The following is a 20,285-nucleotide window of genomic DNA, read 5'->3' as shown; positions in this document are numbered from 1 at the left end:
GTTGGCCACTATTCCAAGGTACTTACAACACACTGTACGTACATACCGCGTGTCTAGTTTCAGCAGTATAGGCATGTATCAATGCTAGTTAGCTAGTTACCGCCAGCAGACTTGGTGACTGTCACACAAAATATTCCGCTTTCCGGGTTTTCCTTATCGTTTTGTGTGTATTCGAACTTACGCTGATTACGAACTACGGCCACTAACTACTTACTAGTGTGTAAGACTATCAAACTACTAGCCTAACCCCTAACTTGACTGTTTGAAATAATTGTAAATCAATAGCGAGGCCCTCACGGTATCATAGGAGCCTCGGCGAAGACTAATCATATTGTTGTCGTTGTTCTAAAAAAATCAAACCGTTTAGAATCCAATTGAATCAGTTAACAAAATCGAAGAGTGTTGTCCAGGCACATCACCGAACCACCAAACTCGACCCATCCCACACATCTGTAGTGTAAATATGCATGCTAGTCGAAAACAACACAGAGCCTGGTCGAGGGTGAGTTTATACATTCGCAACCGAAGTAAAACAAAAAAAAAAAGAGGAAAAGAAGGTAAATATAGGTAGAACATTCGCACGTATATGCTTTTGAAAATTGTTGTGTTGAGCAGATTACAATTCAGGCAGTGTTTAGCGCACCAAACGGAACAGCATGGCTGTCCGCTTGGTGGTGACATTGAACGGTGTCTGCCGAATAAAATGAAACAAAATATTCCAGAATGATTCATTTTGTATGCCATACCCTTTTAAACCAATGGCGCAGTCAAGCTGCAGAAATTCAACACAGATTAAACGATAAAGTGTGTGTGTGTGTGTGTGTGTGTGTGTGTGTGGAAAAAATGGAAGGCAAAGTAAGGCATTCAGCTGTGCGCTATGTAAACATATTTATAAATATACTTATATCTATTATATTGAAACTCCACAGCAAGAAACTACAAGATGTAACGCTGGAAGAAGATCTTACGGGGCAAGCACAGATCATGTCGTTATAGTAACACGGGTAGACACGGGTGGGGGTCTCGGCAAAATCTTTGCTCAATCGGAAAATCGAATCTCTCCGGTCTAGTTTTTCTGTTGTTATGTTCCGAAAGGAGTGTTTTGTATCGATCGAAGCCAGACGTGATCGTTCCGTGATCGTTGTTCCAGTAAACGACATCAACATGAATTGAAAACACAGTCATCGTTACCGACTAAATAGTCAACGTACTACTTACTCAAATCTTAAGTTTCTCTTCTGTACGATAGATCGTTTTGTACTGTTTCCACGCGTTAGATTGTAAGGCAAATGGAAATATGCGTGGCCAAAACTATACATCGTGAAATATGCAGCACCATAGTACGATTGATACATAGTGTAATATCCGGTCCCTCCCGCAAAATGAACATGAATGGGAAAGGAAGCAAAAAATGAACGGCGAAATACATTTTGTCGATATTGATCGAGGCGTGTACAGTTGGTTTTTTTTTGACTAATTTGATGACAATTCTGACAACATTGGATATACTTTGTGATGGATTATAAAACTGCATTCATAGTTGTGTCTCTTTGTTTTTCGTCGGTCTAATGTCGATCCTAAGCCCAGCTTTACTGCGTCGTATAAAACCCCCGGACAGTGGTTGGGCGCAATGTAAGAACTGCGGTCATGTTTACCGTGACATCATTCGGACAACGTGCGAGAGGTCAATACTTTGTACTAGAAATGCGGGAGAAATAGGGGTCGGTAAGGGTCTCTGGCGGTGGTGGGGATGGTGGTAGTCATAAATATACTCCGCCCGGTGCCGATTCCGATCTTGGCGCGAAGATTTAAGCGTGTGAAAACGTAGCTTCATGGTAATTGTTCTTGGATCGAGCTATCGTGCTTCGAGAATGAAATTGGAAAATCTCCCAAACTGAAGCGATTTAATTACTTTACGAAAGTTGTACAGTAGCATTTGTATTACAGCAAGCCTCTTGTCCAGGTGGGCGTAAAGTGTTGGAATGCAGTGTCATTAACCCAACCTGACCTTGTCCGTATGAAGGACAGCCTTTAAAAACGATTTCTGTTACATCATTTCTAACTCTTTATGCAAAAACTCCCCACACATGGTTGAACATTCTCCTCTAGCGACATTTAGTAGATGTTGGGTGAGTACCCTTATGGTTGTAATCCGTGGGCGTCTTTATTATTTTCATATGTTTCATGGGAGATAGACTGTGAGCGGTGAAAGAACTAGGTCAAAGGTATGTGTGTTTTTAATGAAGAAAGGTTATAGTTTAGATTAAAGATTCAATTTATTTTTTATTTATTTTAAGTATGACGGCTTGCACCGTAAAATCATTCAAGATTCAATTATTGTGTGATAATTTCATTAACTTTTTTTGCAATTGGTGTCTATAGACAATTACAAGTTTTACTTTCCTTACTTTACTTTAGCTTTACTAAAAAACTCACCCAGATCTTTAGGAAAACATTGTCTTACTTGAATTATCTCTATAGCCATACGGCCAGGCCCTTTATTTTGAATACCAAAAAAAAAAAAAATCCTAATAGAATGTACCATTTTATTGATATACATATTGTAAGTTAAAATACACTGTGCATGGTGTACAATGCAGATTACAACAGAAATTTTTATATTTTCGAGATTATTCTGGTTAGTAATTGATAGAGCTGTCAAATTGTATATGATAAATAAGGTTAATTTGCCTAGATGGCCCTGACTTACATTACGAAGATTTCTAATTTTCGAATTTTCCATAATGTCATCTAGCAATACGGTCATGCCGTCCTTCATGAAACAACAAAAAAAAAGTACTTTTACAAAAGTACGAGTACTTGTCATCGAAATCATTCAAACACCGTCGGCCATCGTCTACACCTCTTTACTGAAGGGCATCATGTAATAAAAGATCTCATAATCCAACTCATCTCATGGTCAAACAGATCGCTCCTAATAGACCGTCGCAGGAGGAACGTCGATCAAATCCAGAAACGTTGCTGTCTAAATAGTTTTGTCGTTCTTAGATACCCTGTTGTCGAAGTCATTTAGTAAGAACTGAATAAATGAGACAAACCTTTCCTTTGTCAGGATATCTTCTTCTTCTTCTTGGCCTACTCAGGATTAAGCACGTCGTTTTGACATGGCCAGGTCTCCAATCAGTTTCCAGGAAACTCGGTCTAGGGATGCAGTCCTCCATTCACGATGCAGTTGATCCAGCCAACGGGGGCTCGCTGTGCTCCTCTACGCCTCGTGCCGAACGAGTCGCTGACGAGCACCTTCTTGGTGGGGCATGAGTCCGGCATCCTCATCACGTGCCTCAGCCAACGTATCCTTCCGGTTTTGACTACCGTCAGGATATCAACACCGCCAAACAGTTCAGCTAGCTCGTGGTTCATTTTCCTTCGCCACACGGCCTGCTCTCACACACTGTCAAAGATAGTCCTTAGCACCCGTTTTTCGAAAATGGCGAGTGTATTGGCATAGTCCAAGACTCGTACCCGTAGAGGACCTGTCAAGGAAGGATTGTCAGGATATCTGCTGAACAGATCTCTAACGCGACAGTAAGGCGATTCAAACCTTGGAGTTATTTGGAGGAAAATAAAGGGGATTTTCTTGATGTTCATTTCTTAAATTGACAGACATTTGGACAGTTCAATTGCCAGACTAGCTGGAGCACATCGTCAGCAGCAGTAACTAGTTAGTTGACTTGTCGAAGTATTTGGCGCAAGATCAAGGTGATCTGACTTCGGTAAAAACGTTTCACTGCTCGCTAGTCTGAGCAGTAGCAGAGTACACATCTGTAGTGTGTTGACCTGGAGTCCAATTAACAAAAATTCTGTGGATTATAGCTGTCGCTGTGCGATCTCCATTTACATGTAACATGCAGAGATCCTTTGAAGCAATGATTGAATCGACTCGCCGGCTATGTTTTCGGCGACCATCCTTTATATCCCAGCGAGAACTCTCCGACCTACACAACGTTGAGGAACGTTGCGTTCCTCTGGTCCATTCCTGTTAATGTGTCGGGAATTTAAATTTGTGTGTGATCGATAAGAGTCCAAAATGACGCGCGGCACATGTATGAATAACACCCGTTCCGTGAGTTCTGGTGTCCTTGTCTTGATAAGATTTTGGTGATTTTAAACTTAGATAGCTTTAGATGACTTCCACAAGCTCTTGTGGTCCGTTGAATTTTTAAACAAAATTAACAAATTAACAAATCTTGCCTAATATGCACAGGATTTTGTCTGTAAATAAACCCCTGGCAAATTTTTAGAATAAAAAATATAGCCGTTGCCGCCAAATTTGACCTCCAAATCACCTATTTTAGTCCTATAAAGACCGCATCATTTTTGGACAGTAAGTCAAAAATTTTTGACAGAATGCATCAATTTTTTACTCGAATCCATCAATTGTAGGTTCTAGTTCATGTATTTTTGACTCGGAATAAACACAGAACGTTGACTAACGAACGATTAACAGAACGACTAACGTTATACATCATTTAAAAAAGTATAAAATGTATACATGGATACACACTATCGCCCGGAACTGAATGTGATTTGAATAGAACTCTACATGCTTAATAGGTTTTGTTTTATGTTATATTATGTAGTATTCCATAACACTAAACTAGATAGTTATATTCTAAGTTTGAAAGGGAAAATCACTTTCCTTGTGCTAAAATTTAATGGCTAAGAGCCGAAGATAGTTGCGACAGAGTCTAAAAATGATACACGATGCAAAATTTGGATGCCATATGACAAATAAAATTCCTATCGTAGGACCAACAAATTGAAGACAACAAGCTTCCAAAATCGAGGAAGTTTTCCTGTTAATGTATCATATTACGCAGCCTCTTCACGTCCAAAAACGAGCTTTAACATTTGCATAAAATCCTTGAATTAGTAAAGATGCCACCATGCATGGGCATGTGTACAGAACAAAGTGTGATTAGCGTCGTTGTTAACGTTCCAGGTGTCTATCTGTGTACAAGAAGCTCTTTGAACTCTCCACCTGTTTTTGACGTCGAAAAAAAAAAGGCAGAATAAAGAAAGAATTCAGGGAGCAGCGACAAATCATCGGACCATGCTTGTTTATGGTTACTGCCGGCATGCACGGCAGCGAAGGCTAAAAACTGACCCTGGACACCAATTTGCTTCTCTGTGGTGGTCCGTTTTTTCGCGATCATTGTTCCGTGCCCGATATCCGAACGGGCTATAGGCTACCAAAACAACCCTGCCATCCAACCGACAGATGACCGTAACCGTGTGTAGACAGCTAGGGTCACACATTGCTGTACCGCACCGACTGGGGCAAACGAGAGCCTCCCCCCAAAACAATGACCAACGCACACCGATGATTCATAGCTGCAGGAAGCGCAGTTACTTGATGCGTATACGCAACACACCTAATACTTCGCGCCACGTGTGTGGAATGTTGGTGAAGCGATCACCAATTCAAAGACTCAAAGACGGTTGTTCGTGTGATGTCAGTTTAGGAGGAAGTGAAGATTGTCCATTGCTTGCGAGAATGATGCGGGGGAGAAAAGCTTCCCCTAGAGGCAAGAGTTCGGTTTGAATCTGTCGCGACGTTACCATAACCCCGTTCATTACAGCGTCGGACTCGTTCGTCGTATTCTGCACAACACATGCGACGGAAGTTGGGATGCTGGGGTGGCGTATAAAAAGCGAAAGCAGTCAAGCAAACGGTGCGTAGTCGAGATCGAGTGGCCGTTGTGAGCGAAAGAATCCGTAATACCGATCGAGTGGGGAAACGGTGCATACTTTGAACTACTTTGGGTCAATGGTAGTAGTTAACGAAAGTTGTAAAGTGATTTTAGCAAACTGCGAAATAAATTGTTCGAACGATTGAAAAAATGCTGCGCGGTTCTGTAAGTGTTAATAGCGTTAAAACGATTGTGATGTGATTAAAATGTAGAATTATTGCTTCAGTTTTCGTTGAATAATTACAGATTTTTTAGACAAAAAAGACAGCATTTGTTTTAAATTAATAGTTTTAAAAAATACTTTAGAAAAGCGATCATCGGGAACTGATCAGATGTTAAAGTAATTTAAAAATAATAAACTGTAACCGTCTTAGCTCTTTCTAACATTATGGTTGAATTTCAGTTGGCACGTCAAATCTCGCTCTGGTCCACGTGTCACACAAGACAGAATTTTATGCATTACGTAACTTAAAATTCTCAACTCACTGTTATTAGGTAAATCTGACTAAAACGATAAAATCTGTGTTATAGTTATCAGTTTTATAGTAGCAAAATTATATTTCATAGTGTAAAGTGGGGTCACGTGGTTAAAAGCTACAGACGACTGGAGCCCAAATCCTATCTGGACCGTTCTTTCGTATTGAGTACTGACAAATCCATAACGTGATATCAATAAGTTTAGTATACCATTAGATGACTGGCATGACCTAACAGATTCTTAAGCCAAAAAGAAGAAGAAAAAGTGTACAATGTAAAGAATTACATTCTAGGTCAAAAATAGGAAATTTTTCCAAAAAACAAATCAGATAAAAAGAAAGTAAAATTAAATTTAATTTAAAAATTTGAATTTAAATATTTGTTTACTGGTGAACTCCAAAAAAGAAAAACATCATTCCAATCATTCCAAATCCCTCGGCCACAACAATGGTCTATTAAATGCTCCAGCAGGGGGATGACGATAAACGTTACACATTACATTACGAGCGTGTGTGTATGTTATTGCTTGCTATGGCTTTTTCAATTTCATCTGATTGTGTTTGCAGCTTGCGTTGTTCGTTTTGATTGCGATTGTGTCCGGTGCTGCGGCGACCTTTGGATACGGTCTGCTAGGTGGATCAGGTAAGCATTATTGATTTGAGATGCTGAATTCGTATCTCCGTCAATTGTTATTGTGCGTGTGTGTCTGTTTTTTTTTTGCCCGTGTGATATTGGTTAGGAAAAGTAATTTCCCACGCTTATTTTGTCACGTTCGTAGGGTTTTTTTTTTATTTTGCATTTGGGTATTGCACATAGACTCGGATTAGCTCTCGACCATTCCCGAATAATACGATTTCTTGCTGGATTCTTTGTCACATGAATGTACTGTTTCAAAGGTTACGGTTATCGATGTATCTGGTGTTTAAAGACTAATACAAAGCATATCAAACATGCAATTTTTTCTTTGAAAAACCTCTCCTTTATAAAATACAAAATATCAATAAATTATATGTACTGGTCACTTGTGTATTTAAAAGGGTATAACGGCGGATACGGTGGAGGATACGGTGGATACGGTGGATATGGTGGTTACAACGGGTATGGAGGCTATGGAGGCTACGGAGGAGGCTATCAACCGTACGGCTATGGATATGGTAAGCGATATCGAATAGAGAACGCAAAAGTCTACGATCTGATGCTAATTGATCTCTACCAACACTTCAAACTTTCACAGGATATCCTGGTAAATATGGCGGTTATGGTGGATACGGTGGCTATGGAGGTTATGGCGGATACGGAGGATATGGTGGATACGGAGGTTACGGCAGTGGATATGGTGGATACGGAGGATTCAGACCATACTTCCGATAAACGATCTGCATGCCCAGGTCGTCAGTTAGATCATAAGCGACTAGTGTTAATTTCGTTTACCGTTTAAATGTGATAACTCCGTTCATCTACTGCAGCTTGTTTTCATTCGTCATAGAATGCAAATAAACTATCGTATTCCAAACGCCAAACATTTGCTAAACTCTTTTCAATCTGAGCAGCATTTCTTATATGGACAGTGATCATATACAACGGGTTTCTGTCAACCTGGTTCTTCGTGCGTGGGTGCTTTTGTCGGCCAAGGTCGATCATTCACTAATGGAGATTTTGCTGCGAGTGTTTACAGCTTGGCGCGGGAATGATCGATTGGAGAGGAGGGAGTGTTTGGCCATGGTACTCCTTTCTTACATTTAAGGTACGATCCAACGAAAGTTTGAACTTGTTAACGGGAAGACCGGTTTGCGAAAGAGCCGTCAATATAATTTAGTCTGGTCTAGTATATTGCGTTCCACAAGAAGGACTGCACGAATGTGGCAGGCAACTACTGCGGCATAACGTCGCTGAAAGCCAAAACGTTCGAGTTGCTCATCTATCGAGTGTTCGAGAGGCAGAAGACGATCAACGTTAAACAACCTATTGGAGTTTTCACATAGTTAAACGCTATCTATCCGATATGATGGTGTCACACGATAGCGTATCTCACTCTGTTGTGTTCGCCGAACTTGAAACGTTCGGTCTTCCTGATCCCATAACGTTGTGGATCAAAGATCGACAATACTCGGTAATGCTGGGTCCTTACACGTCAAGGCTCATACGCACATTATCAGACATCGAGCAGGGCAGCAACTTCGGTTCTTTACTGTTTCTGTTATACATCCACGTTAGTTCATTAGTTCTACCAGATGATAACCATCTCTTGTATGGTGGATGATGCGAAAATCTTTTGTATTATAACACGATCCTGAAGACTACGTCAAACTAAAGGCATACCATCACAATGCCTTAACTGCGCAAACAAATATGTGACGATCACTTTTAGCCACACACGACGTCAGTCAACTCACGAATATGTGCCGTATGGATTAACTTTGCTTTTGCAACAGTGTGTTACTTGCTTTCTTTTAAGGATCAGCACCAGCACGTCATGGCCAGTAGCTGAATTATCAATAGAACTCAGCGACTCCCTCTACATGAATTTCTTGTTTCGTTGCCTGATCCAATTCACTATCCGCCGTTGTCTGAAATCCGCACGCTCGATTAGAGAGTAGCTAGCGAAGATTCATCAGAGTAGCTGTTTGTCACTTCCTTGCAGGTTATCAACTGGCTCTCCCATCCTACACTCTTTGCTGTCGGCTCCTTGAATTGGACTCTATACAAGCTCGAAATTCCCATTTCCAGTGATACTTCATAGCAAGTCTATTTTGATCTGGATCTGGATGTTCCTTCCCTGCTATAAGCCATCCTTTATGCTCACTTCTCTACATGATAGACCTGCTCTATACATCCCATCCTTCCATACGCTGTTTCATTCTTTTGTTCTCGTCTGCGCGAGTCTTCGTACATTTGTCCACTCTAGCGATCAGTGTACTTTGTTAACTTCCCACTGTTTTTCCCCCACTTTTTGCCCATGGCTGTACATGGAGAACAATGTCGTAAGCTTTAAGACGCTACAATCATCAAGGCGCTCTATTGCTCACTGGATCGTTCGCTGCAGAGATATGCCAACATCGCGGTGTGGCCTAACGCAACACGGTCTCTGACGTGTTTAGGGACCATCCATCGAAACTCAAGACACCAGAGTACCAAACCAGCTGTATGCTGCTTGGTCTGCCTTTCATTCACTCCCCGACGCTACTCTCTGAAACCAACTTGTACGTCCCATCCGGTACCGAACGTCGGGCATCATTCGGTTCCTTTGACCATTTTCTACAAACGTGTCGTGTGTACAACGCCGTCAGAGGATTTCGGAAGATTTCACCGACCATCTATTGCATGCAGCACGCGTTCATGTATCTGGTATCTATCGATGTCTATCTGTTTTCTGCAACGCATTATTGTATTTGTTATAAGGTATCAACAGGGCTTGTCCATCGTTTGACAAATAAAGATTAAAAATTAAAATCCATTTTTGATTAAGATTTATAATTTTTCATACGTTAATGCGAAAATGCTATTCCATTTTCGGTTATTTTATGACCCGTGCAGTACTCGGAGGATGGTCTGTTCTGAAGTAATACAGAGTTCCTGTGAAGGTTTCCACTTTGATAAAGAAATAAAATAGTCGAGGTCAAAGTTTCAATCTTTACGTGTTGATCACTAAGGTAAAATTGCATCCACGACCGGGGGAGGATTTTCAAAACCACATTAATGTGCATGGAACTAAATTATATCTTATGACGACGATGGTCGAAAGCCGATCGAAATGAGTTCAACTGGACGACCTTCGTGAATATGCTATAAAGGAAATCATGAGATCCAATGGATCCATTTGTAGGATATGATGACATGTTGCGCTACAAAAAAAAAATGTAATTTCATACTTGGGTTCATATTAGGATTCTAGGATTTTGGAGATAGTTTATAGCTTACACAGTACATCTTTAGTTGGTTATAGGTGATCGATTAAAATATTTAATTAAAAAAATTGAAACTAACCTGCCAGCCCTCATGAATCATGACACGTTCTGCGAGATGCGTTGAAAAGCTTAGCGAGGTCGATGGCTGCATGAAACTGTGTTGGAATCCTGGGCGGAGACCGGATGGAATACCGGTGCGAGCAGATATGCAACCTTGCCGTAAATTGAATCTACATATCATCCCTAGTAAACGGATTGGAGTGAAGGCGTGTAGAATTGCATTTTCTTTCAAAAATTCTTATCTCCCTATTACCTTAGTATTAATTACACGAACTTGTTTACATTGTGAGCAAAAAAAAATATTTATTTTAAAATATATGTTTCATATAGCGTGTTTGCGTTTGTGTGTGTGTGTGTCTGTGCATTGTTTGCTGAACGTAACTATGTACACGCTACCAGTTTTGAACCCAAGAAAGCAAACGAACGTCACTTTGAAACTTAACAATATTCAACAATTCTGTTTGTGGTATCGATACATATTAATAGTAGCAGTAGTAGCAGTAATAGTGGTGGTAGTAGTAATAGTAGTATTAATCATAGTAGTACGTAAGAAACTGCCATCGCAAAATAGATTAGATCTATTTTCTCTTCACTACCTTTAGCCGCTTTGTAATTGTTTTTTTCTTCATTTGTTTCGTTTTGTAACTCAATGCTAAGCAAAATTATGCCTTTCACGTTCTTTCTATATATATTCACGATTTGCGCATGACTGTTAGAATATAATTCATTATATTATTGTTCGGTCTGTGAGCGCACTGCATTAGCTTATCTACTACTTGTATATTTTACTGTGTTTGACACACACAAACACATATACGCACACATACATACGGAAAAATAACGAACGGTAGTTTAATTCATACCTATTTCCAACGCATCTCTATCAATCGTAATTCATGCCAACATCTTTTCTACACTATCCTTACAAAACAAACAAGTCCACCTTGTATGGTGCTGCTTTTCTCACGCTCGCTTACATGGTACCACTATGATGGTTTTGACCGGTACTTGGTGTAGTTTTGATCATGCCTTCTTTTCTAAGGGTACCCCAACCCTCTCGTTTCAGATTTACCACAATGGACACATTATTATTTTGTAGTAAAACAAAAATCGATCAGTGGCCTTCTCCGCATGAGTGTTCACCCGAAAATTAACTTTTTATGCTGAATAGGGACCTTTTATACATTTCCCTTCTTAACAAACCTTCTTCTCTGCAAACCGCAATTTTATCGCTTTTGGATTTGGGATATTAATTACGATTGATTCGCTTTAAATGGATTACTTTAAAAATAAAGGCACATTGCGCGCCTCAAAAACGGTAAGTGATTGATTGAACGATACAAAAGAAGGAAGTAAGAATCTGTACACCTCTAACTGTTTCCAATGAAAGAAAAACGATCCTTTCACCCGTGCATCACACAATGCAACAGGAAAACGAAAAAGCGAATATCAGTTCGAATAAACATGTTAACGATGGGCATTAAACACTGGTTATTTTTAAAAGCCACATGATGACATGCCTTCGTGACACGCACGCACACACACACAATAGGAATGAATACTTACTATTGGGTGGAGAAAAAATGGATACAAAAATATACTCTCTTGACACGATTTGGATAAGGATAGAGTAGTAGTAGCACCCAGTATGCTTAACGGTGTGTTGTTCCGATTTTTTTGTTTTTGTAAAACGATATTACGAACCGGTAAGGTAAGTGTTTAACGGCTTCCTACTTTTCCCTTTCTTTTCACAGCTATGGATTGATTTTTTCCGCCAAACAATTGCCGTTCTAAGGCAAAATTGATAAAACAGTGTGCACAATTCGTTATGGAGCGACCAATTGTGCCATTCCTTGGTCTGCACCGTGCTCCGATGATCGGAGAAAGCAAACAGAGCTACCGTCTGAGAAGATAATAATCACGAATTATGATAAGCATTGCCGTAAAATGACCCGCGTAACAGGACTAGGGGGAAAGATTAGCTCGCAAGCGTTTTTTCTTTTAATTTTAAAGCCTGTCACACTAGCGCTGGTACAGGGCACGGTTTCCGCAATTATTGTAGAACGCTAGCACATTAGAACGATTATTATTTTAAAACAGCCTCGAGATCCTGAAATGAGAAAAAAGAATTATTTTAATAGTAAAAAAAAAGAAAACGAAAGCGGTAATGTACGTACGCTATCCTACGATAGTGGTTAAGCCATTCTTCTAGCAGCTGAGCGACTAATAGTGGACGTTTGTGAAGCTTCTGCTGGGCGACCACCAATCCTCCCTCCGTTTCGCACACTTCCAACCACTGCCGGAGTAACATCTCTTCGCGACCAATCTGTTGATCGAAATGTGTAAGTTTAGTGTACCGTGTTGAATAAATACCAATAACAAAGGCCTGAAACAAGTACCTCGTTTTTGGTCAAAAAATGTATCGGCAGCAGCTTCAGCTCACAGTCCATCAGAGGCAAAAAGGTAATGTCTTCCCGGTCGTCCCGTGTTGCATCGATCCGCGAGTACGGTTCGGTCGGCACGAGCGCACTAAAGTGTCCACGTGTGTAGCCGAGCGCGATCGGCGACGTAATGCAGAAGCTTTGCTCCCACAGCAGCGGCAGATAGACACCCTCGAACCGGGCAAATCCGATATCTTCTCCGCGAAAGCTTTTCACATACTTTACACCGTACACAATGATCGGTCGGCGCATGATGTGGGCGAGGGCAAAGATGTGCAGCTGCTCGAGCGATGAGCCCGGATGACTAGCTAGCGATAGTAGCGTGTTCCAGTCCTTCTCCAGCTGCATCTCGCCGACGGTGTACTGGAGCAAAGCCGCCTGGAAAAGTTCGTTCTCCTTCCAGCGGGGATAGAATCTGTAAAACGAGATACAATTTATATATTTATGTAAAAATGTCTGGGAGGGGAAGAAATAGTTAGCTAATTTTTCGTCATCAGCATAGAGCAGATAACAACCCGGAGGTAGAACATTACAAACATTATTCACAAACAAGGCAAACAAGAGGTTGCTTTAGTTTTAGTTAGTTTTTATCATGGCGCAAACTTTGGTTATTTCTCGATATTTGGTTGGCAATGATTGGCAGACTTTTTTTAATTGGAAAATATCAACAGAATTTTAAATAGGCGGGAAAATTGCCAGATAAAGGTGATAAATCATATAATTTGGTGAGAACAAGAGCTAAATCTTTCCGGCATTTTTTCATTGTTTAAGCAAGCATGCCATCAGGACCAGCCGAGAAAGAGCGTTTCAACTTAAGCATAAAAACGTTCACTGTACTTACATGTGACTGCACTGGTGTAAGCTATCGGCCAACGCTCGACGGAGAGTATTGTCACGGTCAAACACACCCCAGGTAGCCTGCATCACGGAATCGAGCAAACAATCGCCAGCGCTACGATTCCACAGCACCATCAACCGCGAACCAAGCCGCTCAGTAATTTCCAGCGACCAATTCAAAGCTGGTGGAGCCATTTCTAGTTGCTTTTGCGCATCCTTATCCAGCAGCTCCTCGTACAGCTGCTCCTGCAACACTAACGGCAACTCTTCGATATCGGCCGGCAGCGAAAACGTGGCATGTTCATTCACAAACTGGCAGTTGAACGAAGCCTTCCGTATTCGTAGCGATTGTGCAAAATGGCGCCGTATGTCACTCGCAAGATCCGGTGCAATATAAGCCGGTACGCGCTTAATGCCCGGACCCGAGCCAGAAATTTGTGCCAAAAGCAGTGGCAACATCTCGTCCCGATGAAACCGTATCGCCAGATGAATCAGCGTGTGGCCCACATCAAATGCACAATTGTTGCGACTGATCAGAAACGCTTCGGCCGATGTTAGTGCTCGGCTTGGATCGCCGCCACACTCCAGGTACGCTTCCACCGCTCCAATATTGTTTTCCGCTATGCCGACGCACGCATTCAGCCAGTCCCAATCGGGTTGGCGGCGCAGTAGCTGCAGGTAGCGTTCCTGCTTGCACGCGTCCATATTGTTTATCGAATCGGCATGACCTACAAACTGTTGATTACGCTTGTTGTTTACCATGATATTGCTGGCCACGTTGTTAACGCTGTTCTCGTCGTGCTCGGGAGATGGTTTGGCGGCCGCCTGGTTGCTACTTTTGCTGCCCATATTACTGCTGGCGGTTTCACGCGCATGCAAGCACATCGAACATTTGAGCGATTTGGGCCAATTTTCGTACGTACAGAGCGAGCAGAACCATTTGCCCGTGTTGACGGGTGAGCTGGCCACTGCTCGGCCCATCGTATTGCCGGGTGACGAGGACACGGGAGAGGGTGAGTGTTTTACATCACTCGCACATCCTGAGGTGGAACCGTACGATGCGCCCGATGCCGGTGAATTGTTGCGATTGTTACGCTTGCCGGCAGTTCCGCTTGTGCAGACGGTACCATCATCGCCGGGACTGGCACTGCGGCAAATGTTCAACGCATTTAGCTGCTCGCTTATGCTATCGCTTATCACTTTCGATGGAGACGGTGGTTGTTGCTGGATCGTGATCAGCTCTTCCTTTCGTATGGTGTCGCACTGCAGACAGCGCCTGCTGTGGGGAAGGTTCAGGTAGGTACAGGACGCACATGGCCATCGCTGATTGGTATCGAGCGGTTCCGTTGTGATCGTAGTCGCACCGCTCGCTAGATTTGGGTTCGATCGGTTCGTCGCACTGAGCTGTTGTGTTGGACTTAGGCTGCGGACAAGACGTACAAAAGAGAAATGGAGAGGTGAAAGTGAGTGCGATCATTCGGGAAGATACACGCGCCGAATGATAGGTTACCGAAATATATCCTCCTTAAGCAGCGGTTTGGGCCCTGTACACATGATGCATTTGAGGGACAATGGATAGTTCTCGTATGTACAGTATTCGCACACCCATTTCGGTTGCTGCTGGGAACAATGTTGCTCCTGTTGTTGTGTTTCATCTTGCTGCTGTTGTTGCGATGATTGTTGTTGTTGTTCTTGCTGCTGTTCTGTTTCCCGTTCTGGATGCTGTTGGTTTGGCTTGTTCGTAGACGACGAACCCGACATACTAGCAATCCCGAACACCGCCGAATCGAAAGGACGATTTTTAGTAGCCAGATGTTGTTGTCGTTCGAATATTGTTAACTAGAAACTGTCCCACAAAACCAATAGATACAATTATCACCAACTACGATTCTACAAACTCACACACAATTTGTTTACTGAGAAATTTTGAATCAATCAGCTGCTTGAAGAACGTGTGGCCGTGTCACCGTGCAGTGTGCGTGTGTGTGTTGGGTGTTTATGAGAAGGAAAGAACACAAGCGCTGGCTTGACAACCCAAAACAACTTACTGCTTGCAAGTAGTAACAGGAGTAACAGAGACAGCAGGTGTGCAGGTGGTAGTGCAGTAGTGCAAAAATTGTTTGCGAAAGTTGTAGTTAGCTACGGATTTATCGTTCCGTGCATCATTTGCATCAAAAAACCAACTGACCCGTCTGAGCAAAATCGGGAGCGAACAAAAATAGCACGTACGGTGGAGCAACAGCAGCACCCGCAACACCAAACTGCTCCTCTAAATATCGAACGATATTAGCCAACTTTTTTTCGACTATTGTGCCATCCGCCACAGTTGCGCCACCACGATTTCACGGATTCACAAGCTACGAACACACCATCGAGCACCAAGGGTTGCGCGTTTACTAGAGAACTACGGTTGTTTTTTGGGAAGGAGGAAACCTTTACTAACACCTTGAATCCATGTAGTATTTAGATTCCTCGATGATTTATTTACGAAATCATCGTATTCTCATCTTGCCGTGAGACTTTTTTCCTGTTTGTTGAAGTTTTGCTTGACAGTTTACGTAATTTATGTCCGGTGAAAATACTGGTTGAATGCGACGAGCAATTCGCGATGTCCGCAAAGTGGTACAAAAAGGCGCAATATTTGGACAAATTTTTTTTGTCGAAAATTTATTGTGTATTGGTAATTCAATGCATTCTTCAACTTAACTTACTTTATTACAAAAGTATGCACAATTAAATCTAATTAATGGATTGTGATTAATTGCTAACGAGAGTTCGCTTCGAGAAGCTCGGTAAAATAGATTATGCAGCCTATGAAATTTTATTTTTATTTCTGGTGTTTTCCCCCACCGAAATTTAAACAATTTCATATTTTGAGTTTGACAGCTGTTTGTTGTTGTTTAAGTTGTGCCAAAAACAGAAAGCGCAAGATGATCGGTTCCGATTGTTCTTCCAATTGTTAGTGCATTGTGCTTAATGCCTGGTTAAAACAAAAAAAAAAAAGATGGAAAATATATACTTACCAAGAACCGACAAGATTATATCCGTGTGGGATGCATTGGCCGAGTTTCAGAAAGAACTATACCCGGACGGAATGAACAAGATCGTAGAGTCCGATCACGACATAATGGAAGCGATGAGCCTAGGGGGTGCCGAGTTCGATAAACTGCTCGGTTCGGTTGATGTTGGGCAGCTGTCCAGTCCAAAAGACATTCCAGTGAGACCGTTTCATCCGCATCGGATTACCTGCAAACAGAAGATGGCAGAGATGCCACCGAAGGCGGGACGATTCAAATGCGTGCAACGGGCATTCGCTAGAGAGAAAGATCAACGCAACATAGACGTGAAGCTACGGTACAATCATCATAAATACATGGAGAGAAAGCAAGATTCGGAAACGATTAAGGATTTGGTTCCATTTCAAGAGATGGTGCTGATATTGCGGTTCTACGAGCCATTTAAATATAAACCCGGACGACGTGTAGGCCATCCAAAGTTTCACCAAGAGTTTTATGTGCTTAGCTCGCAGTACTTGACTGAGCTGAAGGACAAAATATTTTGTCATTGCGATTCGGGACCGTTCTACGAAATCAGCGAGAACAGAACGGCAGAAACGACGGAATCGATACCAAAGTCTGGGTTCTTTTTTATTCACGATACGTTCTACAATGACTTCCGGGATGATGCGAATCATGACTATTCGGAAGTGATACAGAAATGGGCCGAACGTCAGTCGTTGATCGGAAAGCTAAAATCCAATCGGATGGAAGATACATGCTTTGGAGATTTAAAATTCCGTTTAGGCTATCCTCAGGTAGGTTATTTAAGGGTGTACCAGTATGGGGTGCATTGTTCGTTAATGAGTTGTTTACCGTTTCAGCTGTACCAACATCAAGGGAACTGTGAACATTTATTCGTAGTGAGTGAATGTAGGCTGCTGGCGTCGTCCGACATTTTAACGAGGGATCGATATCCATTTCTCAACTCGTACGGGATAGGTCGAGATGTTCCTTGCAACGTTTGCAGTCTCTGTCAAGCGCAATTCATTGTGCAGAACAGTAATAGACACATTTTCGATCCTGCGTACGTTTGTGAAAATTGCCTAGAGTTGTACCATTACGATGAGAATGGACAAAAGATAGGAGAATTCGATTTGTACAAATTCTCTCTTATGATGATTCGTAAGACCGACGAAACGGAAGGCGAAGCATCGACATCACAATAAAATAGTGGTACGGAAGTGTTTAGTTTACCATTTATTCTCGGCGCGTGTTATGACAAGAAATGAAATGAAAGCGATCACTTGTGCTTTTCAAGCTGAGCACGCAGCTGCTGGTTGAAATCGTCTTCAACATTATCATCGTCCCAGTTGTCTTCCCACACGCTTAATTCTTCCTCGTCTTCCTTGTTTCCGGTCCAATCTGTTCGAGAATAAACAATGCATTGGTGAGCGCAAGTTGGAACAACGAACCGGATAGCTGCTGCGTGTTCACTTCGAGCAATAACATACCTTCAGCAGGAAACTCCTCAAATTCGTCGTCTTCCTCGAGAAGACCGAGGTCTAGCTTGGGTTTTTCCTTGTTTTCCTTGTCCGACATGGTGATAATTTGTGGATACTTCACGAAAATAACAAAATGATTCCGTCGGTGCGATGAAGTTGCGGATTTTGGCGTACACAAATCTGGCAGATGACAGATGCACAGAAGGTTGCTGTAGCCAAGGTTTGACTCATTAGTTATCTTGGTTTAAATATGGGCAATTTTTTGCTCCAGGCAGCGGTAATTTATATTATTGTCCATTGTTCATGAAAGAATGACGAAGTGTTAGAAGTTATATGAGTCTGAGTTGTTAAAAAAGCATCGAAGTATGCATAATTATATTAAAAACAGTAAAATACTAGTATTCCGCAAAATAACCCCTTCAACGCAGAATCTCTTTTATAGCATATTGAATTTTAGCTTACTATAATACAATGTTTTTTATAAATTTCCTGTAAAATAGAATATCCTTATTGCTATAAATAAGCCAAATATTTGAAAAAAGGTTACAATTATAGTAGTTATCCTTTTTATAGAATACTGAAATTATGACAAATTTGTGCAACTATAATGCTATAATATAAATATCCTGTGCAATAAAATATCCTTTTAAGCTCTAAAGATGAACAGTAAATGGTTCAGAAAAACAAAAAGGATTTTTAGAGGACAGGAAGAATAATAAAAAAAATATACTATGTTAGGAGGTCGCGTATATTTTGCTATAAATATTTTAGATAGGGTTATTTTGAATAAAACGTCCTGATTTCATAATTGTCCCGTATTCGTCGGATTAATTGTAAATGGTTCCTAAAACTATCTTCAATCTTTCCTTTTTTCTAAACATAATTCATTTTTTTTTTGGGAAATTATTTTACCAAAGCCGTTAGGGAATATTTGGAATAGAGTTAAGACTGAGCTCCAGCCTTTAAACTTCACTCAATAGCTGAAAAAATGCAGGATTTTGCCTATAGTCCTATGTTACCTTTCACACGAATAATAAATAAATAGCACTAGATAAATTAAAATAAATAAATAGCACTAGCAATAGAGCAAATTAAAGAAATCAAATAAACAACCTCCACTCTCAAACAAAGTTGTACAAATATCAATGAATAAAAATCTTCTTGCAGTTTACGATCAACAACCATTTTGGAAGATACTTAAAATTCATAACAGTTTCAAAACAGTTACTAGCTACCACAAGATCAAAAATGCCTTTAAGATATTAATAAAATTATCCAACAGAATGACTCCGGAGCTATATGCTGTAGAACTGTGTATTCTGTTGTTACTGGACACTATCGGCACCAGGTTTGCTCCTTGTGAAACACTGCTTTAACCGCACCGTTGACCGTTCTGCCCAATACAATTGGTGCCATATGCCCGGAAAAAACCATTCATACGGCAAAACCTACAACGTTACCACGGGGTGATGGAGTTGATTTCCGCAACGAAAAACAACTTTTCGCCAACTCAATTTAGGTTTTACGGACCCCGGCCAGCTCGAAATCGGCCAACTTGATACCGTCCGTGAATCACATCGCGGAATCGGAAAAGTGTAGTGGAATTGTGTGCCCGGTTCGAGCGTAAAAACCCATTTCCGAAAAATGATCAACCACTTCCCTATTGCAGCAATGGTACAGGATGCGGGTAGGTTGGGTGTGTGGTTGTGTGCCTTGGCAGGCTGGCAGGACAGTGGAAGAACCCCCTGCGCAAGGTATGGCATTAATTGTTTTATGTTCCTCAATAAAAGTTTACGACCAAACTCTGGTCTTTTCCCAGCCACCACCGAAACGAAATTGTGCGCTCGTTTCCCCGGCCAACAATCATCTGAGTTTCCCGGAGCCCACATTCCCACATGGTACGGGTATTGTAGCGATTGGTGTTAGCTTGTGATTTTGCAAAATTTTGGCGAATGAAGCAATTGCTGAGGAGAACGTTCTCTATTTCTCAGCCAGCAATGCTGCATAAGGTGTGAGCAACATTTTGCCTGCAGCTTTTGGCTATATTGGCAGAGATAACATAAATAACAACAATGTTAAGGAAAAGTAGTATTTAATTTAAGTAAAGCTGTTTTGCTTTACTTAAATGGAATTAAAAAAGATGTTAAAACTTAGTTCGTTTGCGCTCAAGCCAAGCAACTTTGAACGAATTTTAATTGCGCCAATTGGTATGTTGTGAAAGCGATTTTGTTTCAGAAATGGCACCTTACTTTGAGTTTGTTTGGTTGTCGTTTTAATTTCGTTCACATCACTTTGCTGTTGGTCTTTGAAGGGCACGATCGAACAATATTTAGTTAATAGTTTCGAACCG

General features: G+C 41.3%; 5 protein-coding genes across 5 annotated transcripts in view; 3 read left to right on the top strand and 2 right to left on the bottom strand.

Annotated features, from left to right (window-relative positions):
- Positions 1-19,779, top strand: part of LOC126559563 (uncharacterized) — a 147,746-nt gene extending 127,967 nt beyond the window's left edge. Inside the window, exon 2 of the mRNA XM_050215733.1 lies at positions 19,769-19,779. The gene's annotated coding sequence lies outside the window, so the exon portion shown is untranslated. The remainder of the gene's footprint in view (positions 1-19,768) is intronic.
- Positions 5,865-7,562, top strand: LOC126567182 (neuropeptide-like protein 31). The gene is made up of 4 exons (XM_050223412.1): positions 5,865-5,879; positions 6,758-6,833; positions 7,229-7,345; positions 7,426-7,562. Exons 1-4 carry the CDS (start codon positions 5,865-5,867, stop codon positions 7,560-7,562), a joined length of 345 nt encoding a protein of 114 aa, XP_050079369.1.
- On the bottom strand, positions 12,194-15,201 carry LOC126557186 (ubiquitin thioesterase trabid). The gene is made up of 5 exons (XM_050212871.1): positions 14,945-15,201; positions 13,439-14,857; positions 12,556-13,012; positions 12,334-12,482; positions 12,194-12,266 (listed from the first exon to the last, which is right to left on the bottom strand). The coding sequence occupies exons 1-5, from the start codon at positions 15,193-15,195 to the stop codon at positions 12,248-12,250; spliced, it is 2,295 nt and encodes a 764-aa protein (XP_050068828.1). The 5' UTR covers positions 15,196-15,201; the 3' UTR covers positions 12,194-12,247.
- Positions 16,439-17,659, top strand: LOC126558290 (snRNA-activating protein complex subunit 3). Its single transcript, XM_050214280.1, has 2 exons — positions 16,439-17,248; positions 17,315-17,659. Exons 1-2 carry the CDS (start codon positions 16,439-16,441, stop codon positions 17,657-17,659), a joined length of 1,155 nt encoding a protein of 384 aa, XP_050070237.1.
- Positions 17,704-18,122, bottom strand: LOC126559569 (26S proteasome complex subunit SEM1). The gene is made up of 2 exons (XM_050215740.1): positions 17,945-18,122; positions 17,704-17,855 (listed from the first exon to the last, which is right to left on the bottom strand). Exons 1-2 carry the CDS (start codon positions 18,030-18,032, stop codon positions 17,734-17,736), a joined length of 210 nt encoding a protein of 69 aa, XP_050071697.1. The 5' UTR covers positions 18,033-18,122; the 3' UTR covers positions 17,704-17,733.
- Positions 19,780-20,285: the final 506 nt, after the last annotated feature.

Source organism: Anopheles maculipalpis, chromosome 2RL, assembly GCF_943734695.1.
Source record: "Anopheles maculipalpis chromosome 2RL, idAnoMacuDA_375_x, whole genome shotgun sequence".
Lineage (NCBI taxonomy): Eukaryota > Metazoa > Arthropoda > Insecta > Diptera > Culicidae > Anopheles > Anopheles maculipalpis.
The sequence above is the reverse complement of the archived record's forward strand: the minus strand, read 5'-3'. Positions and strand labels throughout refer to the sequence as shown.